The sequence below is a fragment of the Apium graveolens genome, chromosome 2, assembly GCF_009905375.1.
Source record: "Apium graveolens cultivar Ventura chromosome 2, ASM990537v1, whole genome shotgun sequence".
In the NCBI taxonomy this organism is placed as follows: domain Eukaryota; kingdom Viridiplantae; phylum Streptophyta; class Magnoliopsida; order Apiales; family Apiaceae; genus Apium; species Apium graveolens.
In genome coordinates, this window is record NC_133648.1 from 222,373,257 (window position 1) to 222,390,679 (window position 17,423).

Genomic DNA, 17,423 nt, shown 5'->3' on the forward strand with positions numbered 1-17,423 from the left:
AAAACAGTCCAAAGAAAATCGGACGTTACGACGGCTATGTTTACGCGATTTCCAAATTTTAAACCATTCAAAACCAACCACAAACCAACCTCAAATCCAACATACAACCAACACCCATCCTTATCACATCATAACAATCCCAACCAATTCAATTTAATCATTCATACTTATGCCTAAACTTAACTTTAATCATACTTAAGTTCTTTTAAATCAAAACCACAACAATTACCATTCCATTTCACTACCATTCCAAATCCCAAACTCTAAATCATAACAACAAGCTACAATATCATCCTACTAATCAAAATCATCTTATAATATATAGGAATCTAGGGTTTGGAGATGGTATACCTTCCTTGAAGTGGTGGGAGGAGCTAGGAAGCCTTAAGAAGCTTTGAGAAGTCTTAAGAATGCTTGGATCTTCAAGAAAAACAAGAAAAATTTCAAGTTAAAAACTTGAAAACACTATTCATTATCTTCTTCTTTGATTAAATGAAGAAGATTGAGAAGGAATTAATGGCTTAAACTCATAATATAGTCCTAACTAAGCATGAAGATGATTAGGGAATTATCTTACCAATTTAGGAGGCTTGGATCTTGAGTTTTGAAATTCTTCTTGCCTTTTGAATAGTGAAAAGCCGAGAGCTTCAAGAACAAAGCCTTGGTTGCTTTTTGATTTTTGATGAAAATGATTTTACTTGGCTTGGTTGCTTGGTTTTTGTATTTGATTTAGTCAATTACCTTTTTGCCCTTGAATTTGTGTGGTTACAATGCTACCACACCTCCTTCCTTCCCATGTCATGCTTATGTCATCCTCATGATGTCATCCTCCCTTCCTTGTCCTCTTTCTATTGGTTGGATGACATCATTCCCACTAATCCCTTTGATTAGCTTTTAATTGTTTGCCTAATGACCGCTGATCTGTTATACGGTTCGCTTAACTTTCGTTCTCGTTTATCGTTTGAGGGATCATACCCGGGATCTTATTACTTAGGTTCCCTTAACCTTTCTCAATATATTGTATTCCTTCTATGATCCTCTCTTATAATCCTTTAATTTAAATCCTTTTTATCCTGTTATCTTATACTCAATTCTCTCCGTATCTTGTGGATTTCCGGGAAAAATCAAAGTGTTCGGAATTGGATTCTGACGATCTTTACATACACTTATATACCACATAGAGTACTAATAATATCCCATAAGATCAATAACAGAACCCCTACATAGCGTGGCATGAAAAGTTTTCTCGTTCAGCAAAAACACTATTCATAAGGGTTTCAAAATTTCTCAAAAAATTGGGGTTATTACAGTCTCCCCTCCTTAAAAGGATTCCGTCCCGGAATCAGATAGAAAACAAATGGGGATACTTTCTTAGCATTACACTTTCTAACTCTCGAGTCAATTTTCCCACATTGTGGTTCTACCACCAAACTCTGCCTAGTTTGATAATCCTTCTCCTAAGCACTTGTTCCTTTTCACTCTATAACCCTTCCTGGTTGCTCCATATAGGTTACGTCGGGTTGCATATCTATGCGCTCATATGCCTCTATTTATCTGGCATCTGAATTACACTTCCTTAACATTGATACGTGAAACACGTTACGACCTGCTACATGTTCGGGGTTAGGGCTAGCTCTTATGCTAACTTCCCAAACGTCTTAATATATCCAAGGGTCCAACAAATTGTAGACTTAGCTTTCCTTTCTTTCCGAACCTCATCAATCCTTTCCAAGGGATACCTATAACATTACTAGGTCCCCTATTTCATACTCTTTATCCTTTCGTGTCAAATCAACATACTTATCATGTCCATCTTGGGCTACTACCAGCCGTCCTCTGATTAGATCTATCATATCCTTGGTCCTTTGGACTACTGCGGGTCCGAGCATCTTGCGCTCTACAACTTCATCCTAACATAAGGGAGATCGACATTGTCTTCCCTCAAGGATCTCATAAGGCGACATCTCGATAATGACATATGATCTATTGTCGTAAGATAACTCAATCCGAATTAAGTGATCATTCCAAATTCTTTCAAGTCTATTGCACAGACTCTCATTATTGCTTTTAACATTAGAGCTTCTGCTTCTCAATACCCATTCTTTTCCAGTTCGTAATCGCTACTACCTTCCGTTCCTAATATTATACTGGTTATACTTTTGCTCGTTAGCGTTCTATAACCTTTTAATAACCACGTCAACCTTAGTATCACGAATGTGTTCCCATTCCGCATACTACCACCACTTTATTACTCCTTTTTCAGTTGTTTCTATTTTCCAAAATTTGATCAATCAAATAGAAGTAAAGGAATTTGTTGAGAGATCACTAAGATCATGAACACTTGTTATATCGCATAGTTAGTACAGAAGGTGGCCAGCCTTTAGTACTTGACAAGCAATTAAACAATAGCTGGTATCCTACTCGGCTTCTATCACACAGATAGATAGTCATTCGGCAATACCTCCCCTTCTGGAAGGGTTTTTCTTCTCAGCTTACATGAAATGAAAAGAAGAGAAAAGAACAAATTTAAGAGAATTGTATATTCATAAAAAAAATTTATTGCCATAAAATATGTGGCTTGGAATCTACCTCTGAACTATAGAGGTTTGTCATAGAAGAACAAAACATATATGTATTTATATCAACATCAAGTATTATAGCATCGCATTTCACGTGCCTAAATATTTTCGCTATCCCGTCCATCATTCTATGGACCCATGCTCTTCCTCGAGCTTATACACAATTACCTTTGAAACTCCCTCGACATCGAAAATCGAATCTGGGATCTCATTCTAGACATCATCGTTACTTGAATTCTATGCTTGCACCGCAACCTTCCTCGTATAATAATACGACTCTCTATTGATAAGAAAGAATAATAATTCACTAGGTAGATACTCTACTTAATTAGTCTATCAATGATAACTTATACACTACCACGACCCGATTAGTGGTACTCAATCTCAACACCCATTCCAATACAACTCTCACGGTTGTAATCAGCTCATTACTCACAGAATCATTGCTACCTTACTATGGTCCACCACTGACCTACTGTAGTCATTCATTTTCCATGAAGTCTTAATAGCTAACCATACGGAGTCCATACATCTCGTATCAAATCCTTCTAAGGAGGTAACATAATCACCATTCCTGATTCATGAAGAACACTCCTGATCCTGACATACATACATGACATGAAGCAGATAAAAGTGCAGAAGAGTTTCAATCAAAGCAACGATAGCAGGTTAATACCATTCTTAATCATACGCCCTAAATAGAAGAATTAACTCAAGGGTTCATCTAGTCCTTTTTGAAACATGGTTCTGGCTTATCTCAAGATAGGACCTTCTAAGATAGATAGCCCGTTCATGGCGATTACACGAATTAAACCTTTACCAACTACTATTACGGTTGGGTATTGCACGGTCATCAGAAGGAATGTCAATCTTCCTAACCATAATTCAACCTTCACATTTTTAACCATCATCACTGTATTCTTTTGGCACACGCGCCTATAATTATCCTCTTACCTTTAAAGTGTTGGCCACCTCTTTAACCTTCCCTGATAGTAATAGTTCCTTATAATCAATGTCTTTTAACCACCTTCAACTAAATTTTCTACCTCATTTCAATCACAGCTTATGTGAAGATGTTTTCCTTAACATCTGATAAGTAAAAAAAAAATCACCATTTTTCCATAAGTTGTTGCCTCAGTCTTTAGAGGTTAATCACTGTCATGACTGACTCTCAATCATAATTAGAACATCTTTTATCTTAAGTCCTAATTGCCCTGAATAATTTCGACCATTACTGGTTCGATCCATACTTTCTCGTGGTTTAACACGTGCCCCACTTGGCAACATTATAATTATGTCATATTTCCTTTATCAACATTTTTATTCTTGAGAATTTCGAATATTTCCTTTCTCCTTGTAAAACCTCTAAGGTTATCCTTCAATCGTTCCTCCTGTATTCCCTATATACAGGGCATATCAAATACCATTTACTGATACTAGAACCATTGTCTATTTACTTCTGAAAAATTTCTCCACTGATCCTTAAAGGTTATTATTACCTTAATCCTTTCCAATTCATACTGTCAAAACTCATACTATCCCTATTAAGGGTGAAATGCCAACCTTTATGCATTCCCCTAGGATTCGTTTTAAGTTACCGATGTTCTATCCTTAATTCCACCTTTAAAAAGGTACAAGCATCCTTCCATGGATAAATAAAGTCATATATCCCTGATAAGGGTATCTTATTCAATCATTTCCACCTCGATAGTCTATACCGAATTTCACAATAGCATCCTTATTCAAGTTAAGGTCAATCCACATGGCCTCCAAAAGATAAAAATGGTTATCCGCATTTCTTTCCTGATTTGGTAATGATCACATGGATGATCTGGAAGATATTGGTCGTGTTCAACGTGAACTTCTTCTTAATAAATCCTTATTTACTTTTGTTGTTTATCTCAACAGTCATCTCAATGTTGGGATATCTTTCATACCTGGCGTCTCCCTTCCTGGGTATCAAGCCACCGGTCTTACACTTCACATTCTTGAAGGTCACTTCCTTCATCCAATTTTCTTAATTTCTTACTTTCTTATCTCCTCAGTCTATCCGCGTCTCATTATTTATCCTTCGAACTATCTCAAGGTTTCTTCGAATCCTCCCAACTTACAGGGGATAATATATATGTATCTCTTATGCCCTCAACCATCAATTTTAACTCATGGTGAATCACCCTCATCCTGACGATTACTTACTTTTCTATTTCTATTACTACGAGTCTTTAGGGTTTCCTCATACCCAACTTCCTTATCATTATTTCATGAACTAACACAACATAAGCATTGATTTCAAACATCCCGTCATTCTGGATTCGTGTCCTCAGAACGAATCTTGATAACTTTTACAACTTAGATTCATAATTCATTATACTCGTCTGCCTTTGTTCTGGCTCTAAAGCTTTTACACTATTCCATAACCTTGGGAATTACTTTCCCGAAAACAATTGGCTGAACTTTAATCAGTTTATTATAATCTCTTGCTCCGTGCCTTCCTTGGCCTTTCACCAGCTGGTGGTCTCTCTCTTGGGAGGGTAAGTGATAAAAACAGTCTTTTGTGATTCGTCAATCATTTAGAATCTCAAATGATTCCTATATTTCCTTTAGCCAGGCTCTTGCCTCGACTGGGCCAGCTTGTTCCTTGGAACTCTAAGAGCTTAGCGACTTAGAGGTTCTGAAAGAATTTCACACCACATTGTTTCCTCAAGGTGGTGGTTGGGAATAAAATATAAGTTCTGTTTAGATAGGTTCATGAATTTCCGTATAGGAGTACCGTCTCGGGTCTCTTTATCTCGCTCGACTTTTGCTTTCTTAGTCTAAATATTTCTTCCTACTCCCCATAATTGGAGTCATCTTTTAATTTAAAACCTTCATTTTCCACTTTATTATATTCCGGGTTCTTTATATCTTAATTGCAACCTCCCTGATTATCACGTTCCAGGTTTGCGCTTAATCTTTTTCCTTGTGGGGGCATATTACTTGGAAAATTTTTTGAGAATCTCCGGATATTTGTCTTACTTACTTTGCTTAAGTCTTCCCCTCGTTTAGTCCCTGTACGATTGCAAATTATAAATTCTTAAGTTCGATAAACTTCATGACATTCTCTTAAGTGTTAATAGAGCAATTAACAATGTGATTTATCACAATCAAACTGATCTGAACTGAAATTAACGAATATATACATAACCATTTGTTCGAGGGTACAACAACTGAACATATTAAAGAGGATTACATCATATGAACTTATCTCTCCTATCCCAAAAGTACTACCATAGATAGTCATCTCGTCATTAAAACTAATCATTCATAACTTAGGCTAATCCTCCAAAAGCGGTGCTACATGAGACCCTTGTTTGATTGCTCTGGCTCTACACACTACCATGGATTAAGAGATGCGAGCACGCACGACATCCCTAACCTGCTCCATCACAGAGGTGATGAGGTCTAAGATAGTCGCAAGTAGAGCTGGATCAACCTGACCCTCAAGATGGCCCCTAGCTGTAACACGGGTGGTAGCCTCAATCCTTTCCATGCTATACGCTAATCCTGCCGGAAGTATCCCACCCTCAATCCTTGGTGCAGTAAGTCGATCCAACAGATCACTCCTAACATTCCGGGCCTCTGACAGGCCACCCAAAGTCATATGATAATCAGCGATAAGAGAAGCCTGAGTGGTAGCATCTAGCAGTCCATGGGGGGCAGGAGGTGCAGACCCAGGAGATCCAAATGGATAACCAAGCACGGTATCAGGTGACAATGGTGCAGGGGATAAAGGTGGCAGCTCCTCAGTATGTGCTGGGCTCTGTATAGGGGAGGGAACAGGAATTGGTGGAACCTCATGGATGTCTACAGGAGCCTCTGGAAGAGGGTCTGATACTTGTATAATTGGGGTCGTGGAAGGCCCCACTCCTTTTGCCCTCATTAACCTTTGTGCCCTTGGTAACTCTTCATCCTCTAGTGCCACCCTCACGGCCATTCTTGCTCTGGTAGTCGCCCTGACTACGGTCATCTGTTCCTCAATGGTCCTCTCTTCATTCTCATCAGGATCCTCCATGAGATCCTCCTCAGCCACAATCCTTTCCGGAATAACATCCTCAACCGCAGCATTCTCTATCTGAACCTCATCCGGTCCCTCATTAGGGTACTCCATCGGATTCACAATTTGATCTCCAACTTGTAATAAAACATCCTCATGCTGATGCTCCTGAACCTCAAGGTTTGGTGCCCCGCTGCCCTATACGAGAACAAACTATGTTACTATCACGATACCTATAAGGGTTCCCATAAGGGTTTTAACTGTCAGTGCTACGTTAGGTAGCCCGACTATGAACTTGGCAAGAGTTCTTATTATCTTAGTGAACTTATTATCTTAACGTCCCATCATCTCTGAGGTTTATAACGCTTAGCTCTGATACCATTTCTGTAACACCCCCAGATCCGGGGTCGGGGATCCGGGTCGTCACGAGTTCCATTTCCCTTAATAACACCCAATCTTAATAATTACTCAACTACTCTGTACTGTGACCCCACAATAAACACACACACCACACGTTATAGTCTCAGAGATGAACATCCAAAAATAACCACAAGTCATTTTATTCCACAATTATCTGCCAATACACCTTAAAAGGTTTTCTGAATAAATTTACATTTCTTTGCCATTATTACAATTCATAAATATAAATAAATCTGGTACATCAAAAGTTGAAAGCCTAGCCTATTGGTAGTTCCTACCTCAGCTACGGCGGTATCAATGCTTCTAGAAAACTGCGGAACGTCTCCTAATCGCTTGCGAATCGGGAGCTTGGTTCTGTTCATCTTTTCTATCTGTTGTTGTGTGATGAAAGAAGAAAGCAAGGGTGAGCAGCAAGCCCACCAAAATAATATGTATAATGATTAATAGTATATGAGCCTACTCATAATACTCATGAAAGTCTTGGTCAAAAGAAATGAACCAAGTTTGATATCTTAATGCGATGAAGTCGCAAAATATTCCGTATGTATACATATATACTTTTCAAAATATTGGAAGTCCTCTTCCATGCATAATATACACAAAGTCCCAGTGTATAACTGTATAAAAAATATCGTTGCAAGGTGATCTCATATATCTAACCTTGTCTCAACGTTTTTCTGAAAATCTTTGTCATTCATAAGACAATTATTAATTAGATATAAGTTTAAAAGATGAAGTTACAAGATACCCCAATATACTTATATCTTTCCCAAATACTACTTGAACTACCACTGTTCAAGTTATAATTAGTTTCAAAAGTTCATCACATAGATGAGACTACAAGACAAGATTTGAATAGATTAAATCTTTAAAATTTTATTAAAGGAAAATGAAGTTATGACATACTTCATTAAGTTCTGATATATATATATATATATTCATATATATCTCCCATACATTTCCTGAAACCTCTGTCATGTAAAGTATGAACAGAATTGCAATATCCAATAAATTTGGAAAGGAAAAGAATTTTGGCATAAACCAGATATCTTGCTGATCAGGCAAAGATACCAATAAGTAACCTTTTCTACTAGTAGATGGATGAATCCCCCACCGGTCATCACCCTGGCCTCATAAGGACCTTGTGCTGGACCGCCACCCGGCCTCTTACGCGTTGATGGACTGCCACCCAGTCACTTACACAATAATAGACCGTACCCCGGCCTGTCGCTTATGCCGACTCAATTAGATGGGCTTACTTCCCGAACATTGGGCAAGTAATCAATTCATTTACCAAAACTGCAACCTCGTTGCGAATATAAAATACACCACAGAGCCGGATTCCCCAGGTTTTGAGCGAGTATTTAAATCCCCTTAAAAAGGAAGATCTTAAATATAAAAATGAGTTTTGGGATCCGCTCTAACTTTAAAAATCATTTTGAAGACTCGAAAACACTTTATAGAGTGTTTGGAGTAAAGCTGATTTAATGAAGTAAATCAGTCCCCAGAATATTTAGAAAATGACTGAATATTATTATTTAAATAATATTCCCATAAAGAATAATCTTTATAAAAATAATTGAAGTAGAAGTATTAAAACTTATACTTCAAACGAGTATTAAATAACCAAGATATACTTATATGAAAGTATTATCTTTATTTGAATAATCGAAAATAAGTTTGATTATTGACACCTTATTCTTTAATAAAATAAAGAATAAATCTCAGCCAATAATCGGAGTCATAGATCCTCAAATGAATATTCAAAAATATTCATTAAATAATATAAACTGAGTCATAAGCCCTCGAATGAATATTCAAGTAATACTCATTAAATAAAATAAAGTGAGTCATACATCCTCAATTGAATATTCAAATAATATTCATTTAATATAAAGGAGTCATACGCCTTCGAATAATATTCGAAATAATAAAATAAAGTTAAAGTTATCGAATAAACCTTATTCGATTAATAGTTTTGAAAACTATGACCATATATATATATAAATATATATATATATATATCCATATCCATATATACAAAATCTACTCGGGATCCTCGACTCCCGGTTTTAGAAAATATTTTCACCTTTGGGTCCCTATACTAAGGGTATATGCAAGTTACCGCTATTCTCTAGCATAGGTATTATCAACTGAACCAACAGATATATATTTCAAGAATATGAAACAGGCATGCATATATACCATATCACATGCTACAATATATCGCAAGAATTTTGCTAAATAACCAATATGCATTTATCGCAAGATCATGCATATACAAATGTATACATCACAACAACAGTATAACGGATAGAATACTTGCCTGAGCGACTTGGGGTGATAAAAGGCTCGGGACGAGTCTGGTAACCTATAAACAACAAGTAAGTTGGAATTAAACCAAAAGCACTTGTAAATCTATACTTTAACTAACTTAGACTCTAACGCTTGATTTGCGCTCACTGATTTGCTTAAGTCACTCGGGTACCCTCGGCTCCACCATTTTTAATAATTTAACCTTTATGAGTTTTAAAGCGATTCCATCGCGAGTGTCTTACCAACTGCCTAACACACTTACCATAAATTTTTCATACATTAATTAACCCTTTTTGGTCTTTAACCTATGTTTCAAAGTAAGGCGAGGGAAAAAGTTTCGTTCGCGAAATGCCGTTACTTGAAATGGTCATTTCTCCTAAACCGTGCATCGGAATCGAACGAACTACATATCAAAACGAAGCTCGTAACATGAGCTATCTAAAACTGGCAGTGGTCTTATTCTAGCAGGGGGTTCTCGGGTCCTAATTCCATGCACAAAAACAGTCCAAAGAAAATCGGACGTTACGACGGCTATGTTTACGCGATTTCCAAATTTTAAACCATTCAAAACCAACCACAAACCAACCTCAAATCCAACATACAACCAACACCCATCCTTATCACATCATAACAATCCCAACCAATTCAATTTAATCATTCATACTTATGCCTAAACTTAACTTTAATCATACTTAAGTTCTTTTAAATCAAAACCACAACAATTACCATTCCATTTCACTACCATTCCAAATCCCAAACTCTAAATCATAACAACAAGCTACAATATCATCCTACTAATCAAAATCATCTTATAATATATAGGAATCTAGGGTTTGGAGATGGTATACCTTCCTTGAAGTGGTGGGAGGAGCTAGGAAGCCTTAAGAAGCTTTGAGAAGTCTTAAGAATGCTTGGATCTTCAAGAAAAACAAGAAAAATTTCAAGTTAAAAACTTGAAAACACTATTCATTGTCTTCTTCTTTGATTAAATGAAGAAGATTGAGAAGGAATTAATGGCTTAAACTCATGATATAGTCCTAACTAAGCATGAAGATGATTAGGGAATTATCTTACCAATTTAGGAGGCTTGAATCTTGAGTTTTGAAATTCTTCTTGCCTTTTGAATAGTGAAAAGCCGAGAGCTTCAAGAACAAAGCCTTGGTTGCTTTTTGATTTTTGATGAAAATGATTTTACTTGGCTTGGTTGCTTGGTTTTTGTATTTGATTTAGTCAATTACCTTTTTGCCCTTGAATTTGTGTGGTTACAAAGCTACCACACCTCCTTCCTTCCCATGTCATGCTTATGTCATCCTCATGATGTCATCCTCCCTTCCTTGTCCTCTTTCTATTGGTTGGATGACATCATTCCCACTAATCCCTTTGATTAGCTTTTAATTGTTTGCCTAATGACCGCTGATCTGTTATACGGTTCGCTTAACTTTCGTTCTCGTTTATCGTTTGAGGGATCATACCCGGGATCTTATTACTTAGGATCCCTTAACCTTTCTCAATATATTGTATTCCTTCTATGATCCTCTCTTATAATCCTTTAATTTAAATCCTTTTTATCCTGTTATCTTATACTCAATTCTCTCCGTATCTTGTGGATTTCCGGGAAAAATCAAAGTGTTCGGAATTGGATTCTGACGATCTTTACATACACTTATATACCACATAGAGTACTAATAATATCCCATAAGATCAATAACAGAACCCCTACATAGCGTGGCATGAAAAGTTTTCTCGTTCAGCAAAAACACTATTCATAAGGGTTTCAAAATTTCTCAAAAAATTGGGGTTATTACAGTGAACACCATTCCACAGATCTCAGGATCAAGTCTCCTCCACAATCTGATTATTACATGAGCCACATGAACCTACTATAAGTCTTATTCATAGTTTAACATTATTACATAATATAGATATTATATAGCAATCCCTTAGAGGCTGTCGTCGCGAATATGTTCCTTTCCTTTCCTCTGTCTTTGATGGTCAGTTGTTCTGTCCACTTCATTCTTCACTGTTTTGAATGAATACAAGTATAACAAGAGTGAGCAACCGAGTGCTTAACAAGTAAAAATGACTTAACAAATTAAACTGATGGAAATAATAGGTGCCAAGAGCATAATATTTTAAAGCAAGAAGAAATAACGACACATCATGATATCATCAGAGAAGCTCTTAACTGGCACAGTGCCATCGAAATCAAGATTAACTGGTCATTTTTCATCCTCGGTACATCAACGATGCGATCAACTATCACAGTGTACCATCCTCCTGCGAATCTTACGCTCACCTGATCACGGCTCCTCGGAAGAGCTCCCAATACACACTTGCTAGCATAAAAGAGGGGTTAACGTCTTAACCCGCGGCTACACTCGAGCCGAATAACATGTCCACATGTCGGACTTGTCACATTATAGTTACCGTGGTTATTAAATTCCACGTTGACCAGTATAGATATAAACATCCCGATTTAATCTTCACTTCACACTTATTCAGAATTTCAACAAACAATTTGGTTCAAATAATAAACCAGTTTTTCACACTTGTAATAACGTTGTCACATCGATTAGAATGATATATTAATTTCGGTACAGTAAAAGGATTATCTCGATTGATGAGAATAACCATGTTGAACAAAGTTCTCGAACATCTTCATCAAACGAATAGTTCCAAAAAAAATTACTACGCGAATGGAGTGAACAAATAATAATTGATTTACAAGTCGATAATATTGGGAAGGGTTCAATGAATTGATAAAAAGACAATTCAGATTTAAAGAAAATTAAGTAATCAATATGACTGACAATCGACGCGGATTCAATGCTGATTTAGACGATTATAAAAATTTTAAATTCATTTGAGAAGGAAAAGTTAACTGTTTTGAATGATAGAAATAGTTGGGATTCTGGGTGAGGAATTCATCAATGGAATTAATATTTGGAAATTATCAATGAAAGGGAATAATTTTGAATGTGGTCTTCAAAGTTTTAAATCCACAATATTCAATATTAATGAATAAAACATATAAGGATTAGAGTAGAGAAAACTTGCCTTGTCTTCAACAATTAGCGCACAAGCAGCAATATTCACCTTCCCGGGTTATACAATCTCGCTTTGGATATTTTATAAATAGTAAATCACATCAAATAATTTTTGTATAAATATTACAAAATATCTTTTCTCGTAAATGATAATTAATTTACATTTTTATCTCGAGGAATTATTTAGTAATATATGTATTCTAATGATTTTAATGGTGCACTCACTTCCGATATATATTCTTTCCCTTTTTGGTGGAGACAATATCCCAAATTATCATATGATAAATTTTCTAAATTAGGCTTTGGAGTTTATTATAATGCTATTTTAATTAGCGTAAAGAATATTGGGGATATTACCCTTTTTGATATTAAGTTTCCATATCGATAATTACTACATATAATCGCTCGTCAATTACTTATTAAATTCTGTTTATGGACTAACGATCTTCGCATGATAATTATTAATTACTTTTTATCGATTCTCTCATATATTGTTATTCAAAATAATATTCACGCTTTTTGATAGGATATATATATGTATATATATATATATTATATGATTTTATTCCTCATATTTATTATATTTTGCATTGATTTGGATTTTTATTAATTAGATTTTAATGTTTTATTGTACGAAGCAAGGAAATCCTAAATTTGGATGGATTGGAGAATTAGAGTTTAATTTGGAGATTTATTAGAAGGAAATTCGGATTTGTTGAAATACATGCGCGTCATTCACTGGTTGGGTCATATCTTGAGTTCCAGAAGTTAGAATTGGACGATTTAACAGCTCATGCGAAGCTAGAGAAATTTTCTTTCATTATAAAGATGTCTAAGTATCAAACTACAACTGGAGCGGCTCAAAATTATTGGACAAAAGTCAGCTGCAAATTTTCCTTTAGAATCCTAATCAGTTTAGGAAACGTACTTGTATTTTTTCTAGAAGCATTAAAAGACTTCTATTAGATATACAGATACACACGTATACAAAGGGATCATTAATTTTTCTTCCTGTAAAAATTTTGAAGGTTTTCTTCTCTATTCTCATTAATATCAATTATGTGTTCTTATTATATTATGTATTTTGTTAATCTAGTTATGTGTGAGTAAATTTTTAAATCTAGGGTTAAGTTTAACCCTAGCTATGATTGATGCATGATTTTCCAAATCCCCCCCAATTTTAGTTATATTACATGTTATTGCCTATTGAGTTGTGCTTAATTAACAATTACATGTCAGACATGATTATGTGTATTGTTTGAACCCAATATCTATTTATCAGCGAAAGTTGTATTAAGGTAGTTATGATTTATCCAATAAGGACATGATCTTCTCCATGAAAATAGGTATAACAGATTGTTAGGAAGTTAGGATGTTGTGTTTATTGTCTCTAAATTGCATGATACCATGAAAATAGGTTTGACTCTATTTTAGAGAAGCCATTAATACTCGAGAGAGGTTATTGGTATTTTATTGGGTGCGTCTTTCCTCTTGAGTAGTATATGATTGATTTGGGGCGTGAAATCATAATTGCATTGATTTATGCTAGTGGGGATAATTAACTCTGGATGTTTTCAGTTATTTGATTAATACAACGTATTTGCTTTAGTAATTGTGTTACTTGCTTAGTTAAATCGAGTCAAAAATTACTAGTGATTGGTACATTTGTCTCTATGGGATCGACTCTGACTTACCCTACTACATAGTTAGAAGGATTTGTTAGATATTATTATTTGATAGGCACGCGACAGCCTTATCAAATTTTTGGCACCGCTGCCGGGGAACAAAGCGGTATTAGATTAGTAAATTTTTGAGTCAGTTTAGCTAAGTCTTTTAGTTCTGTGTTTCGACTATTATTCCCTTGTTATTTGATATTGGGTTTCTAGTTTTCTTGTTGGATGCAAACTCGAAGTTCAGGTACTGAAAACTTGATTGCTTTTAATCCTGAAATTGAAGCTACAGCAAGAAGACAAGCAGGTGCACGAAGAAAATAAAAAGACAAGGAAGTTATGGGTGAACCAGCTAAAGCTCTCAATGAGCAGGGTATGTCGGATACTAAGGACGTACTCTCCAGTATTCTCAGACCAACAGTCACTCCTACTCACTTTGAAATCAAGCCTCAATTCATCCAATTCATCTTCAATGATTCTTTCGCAGGATTGTCCAATGAAAATCCTGTTGATCATCTTGAGAGTTTTCTGGAGAAGTGTGATACAATAAAGTTGACTAATGTTAGTGATAAGGCGATAAAGCTGCGATTATTTCCATTCTCTCTTCGAGATGCAGCAAAAGATTGGTTGAAAGATGAAATGCCAAACGAGTTCACTACTTGGGATGGTTTAGCAAAGGCCTTTTTACTCAAACTTTTCAGTCAGAAGAAGACTGCAAAGCTCAGGAAAGACATATCTAACTTTCATCAAGATGATGAGGGGTCTCTTTATGATACGTGGAAAATTTACAAAAGGCTTCATAGACAATGTCCTCACCATGACATTCCTGACTGGTTGTTGATCCAGATATTCTTCAATGGGTTAACACAAGAATTCCAAATTTTTGTTGATGCTGCTTCTGGTGGATCTATTATGAAGAAGAACACCGAGGATGCGAAAACTTTGTTAGATGATACGGCGTCTAATGATAACTATCCGTACAGTGATAGAAATCATCCTTAGAAGGGAGGTAAGTATGATGTTGATGCTCTAACCATGTTGAATACTACTATGTAGGAAATGGTTAAGAAGATTGAGCAATTGGATTCTAGAACTTCATCTCCAGTTGCCTCATGCGAGATTTGTGGTGTAGTTGGACACACTAAAAATATTTGTCAGTTCAATCCCTCTGGATTAGCAATGGAACAACCAAATGTCCTTTACAACCAAAATCAAAGGCAACAGTATAATCCTTACCCTAACACGTACAATCCAGGTTGGAGAGATCATCCTAATTTCTCCTACAGAAATACTCAGGATCAAGCTCAACTTCCACCAACTCAACCACAAAAATCTAACTTGGAAAATCTTTTGGAAGGATTTATCTCAACACAGTCAAAGAAGAATGATAATTTCGATGCAAGTATCAATGAGATAAAGGCTCACAACAAGTTGATGGAAAATTTGATTACTCAAATTGCACAGCAGTTGAGCCAACTCAACAAGTCTTCAAGCCAACTTTCTGGACAAACTGAACAACCACAAAAAGGTCATATCAATGTTGTAACTCTGAGGAGCGGAAAAGAATTGCCAGAACCAGAATTAAAGTTGAGCAAAAGTATTGTGAAAGCTAAAAATCATGAAGATCACATTACAACTGAAAAAGTGATCGAAGAAGAGGCAGTGGAATAAGAGAAGAAGGAACCTGTTGTTGTCTTATTAAACTGTATGTGCCTCCTGTTCCTTTTCCAAAAAGGTTGGCACAAGCTAAACTTGAGAAGAAGTATGGTAAATTTCTTGAAATTTTGAAGAAGCTATACATTAATATTCCATTTATGGATGCTTTATCAGAGATGCCTTCATACGCAAAATTTCTTAAAGATATATTTTCAAGGAAGAGGAAGATTGAAGAAAGGTCCACTATCTCATTAACGGTAGAGTGTAGTGCCATCTTACAGAATTATCTTCCTAAAAAGTTAGCAGATCCAGGTAGCTACTCTATTCCTGTCAAACTAGGGGATGTTGAAATCAAAAGTGGTTTGGGTGATCTTGGAGCAAGTGTCAGTTTAATGCCATTATCAATCTGTGACAAGCTTCAGATGGGTGAACTGAAACCCATATGCATCTCTCTACAATTGGTAGACAGAACTGTAAAATATCCTCTTGGGGTACTTGAAGATGTTCCTCTCAAGGTTGGTAAATTCTATATACCATGTGATTTTGTTATTATGGAGATGGAAGAAGATGCAAATATTCCTATCATTCTTGGGAGACCTTTCTTAGCTACTACTGAAGCTATAATTGATATGAAGAATGGAATAATTTCTTTTCAAGTGAGAGAAGAGAAGATGGAAATCAAGCTGCAAAACACAATGGGACACCCTTCTATGGATGAGACATGCAACAGGGTGGATGCTCTAGAAGAAGTGATTTATATGAAAGCCAACAATTTATTATGTGAAGATCCACTTGAAGCTGTTCTGGAGGGTGACATGGATGAAGAAAATAAGGAGAGTAATGGGCTACGAGAAACTTTTGGATATAGCGCCTCTAGCTATGCTTGATCATTCTATTGTGCTGTCTCATGAAGAAGTTAAGGAGAGTTCAACGCCTCCTCGGGTAGAACTAAAACCACTTCCTACATCTTTGAAATATGTGTTCATGGGCCCTAATAATTCATATCCTGTTATTGTCAATGCTGTGCTTGATGACATTTAAATTGAGTTGTTGCTCACTATTTTAAAAAAATAGAAAAATGTCATTGCTTACACTATTGATGATATTAAGGGCATTAATCCATCATTTTGCACGCATAAGATAATTCTTGAAGATGAGCAAGCCTCCTCTATTGAACCTCAAGGAAGACTTAATCCTAATATAATGGAGGTAGTCAAAAAGGAGGTTTTAAAACTTCTTGTTGTAGGTATAATCTACCCTATCTCTGATAGTAAGTGGGTTAGCCATATGCATGTAGTTCCAAAGAAAGGAGGAATGACCGTTGTCAAGAATGATAAGGGTGAGTTAATTTCTACTAGAACCGTGATAGGGTGGTGAATGTGCATTGATTATCGAAAATTAAATAAAGCCACCAAAAAAGACCATTTTCCTCTCCCTTTTATTGATCAAATGCTTGAAAGTTGGCAAAACATTATTTTTCCTGTTATTTGAATGGATATTCAGGTTTCTTACGAATTCCCATCCATCCAAACGACCAAGAAAAAATGACTTTTACATGTCCATATGGCACGTTTGCATATCGTAGAATGCCATTTGGATTATGTTGTGCCCCATCAACCTTTCAACTATGTATGATGGCAATTTTCTCTGATTTTATTGAAGATATAATGTAAGTGTTTATGAATGACTTCTCTGTTTATGG

The 17,423-nt window shown here is 35.9% G+C and overlaps 1 protein-coding gene and 1 non-coding gene across 2 annotated transcripts; one reads left to right on the forward strand and one right to left on the reverse strand.

Annotated features, from left to right (window-relative positions):
• Window positions 1–14,782: 14,782 nt before the first annotated feature.
• Window positions 14,783–14,889, reverse strand: LOC141710256 (small nucleolar RNA R71). The gene has a single exon (XR_012570785.1). It is a non-coding gene; the product is annotated as a small nucleolar RNA R71 (small nucleolar RNA).
• Window positions 14,890–15,879: 990 nt separating this feature from the next.
• Window positions 15,880–16,608, forward strand: LOC141697074 (UBA domain-containing protein Mud1-like). Its single transcript, XM_074501282.1, has one exon. The coding sequence runs from the start codon at window positions 15,880–15,882 to the stop codon at window positions 16,606–16,608; it is 729 nt and encodes a 242-aa protein (XP_074357383.1).
• The last annotated feature ends 815 nt before the right edge of the window (window positions 16,609–17,423 follow it).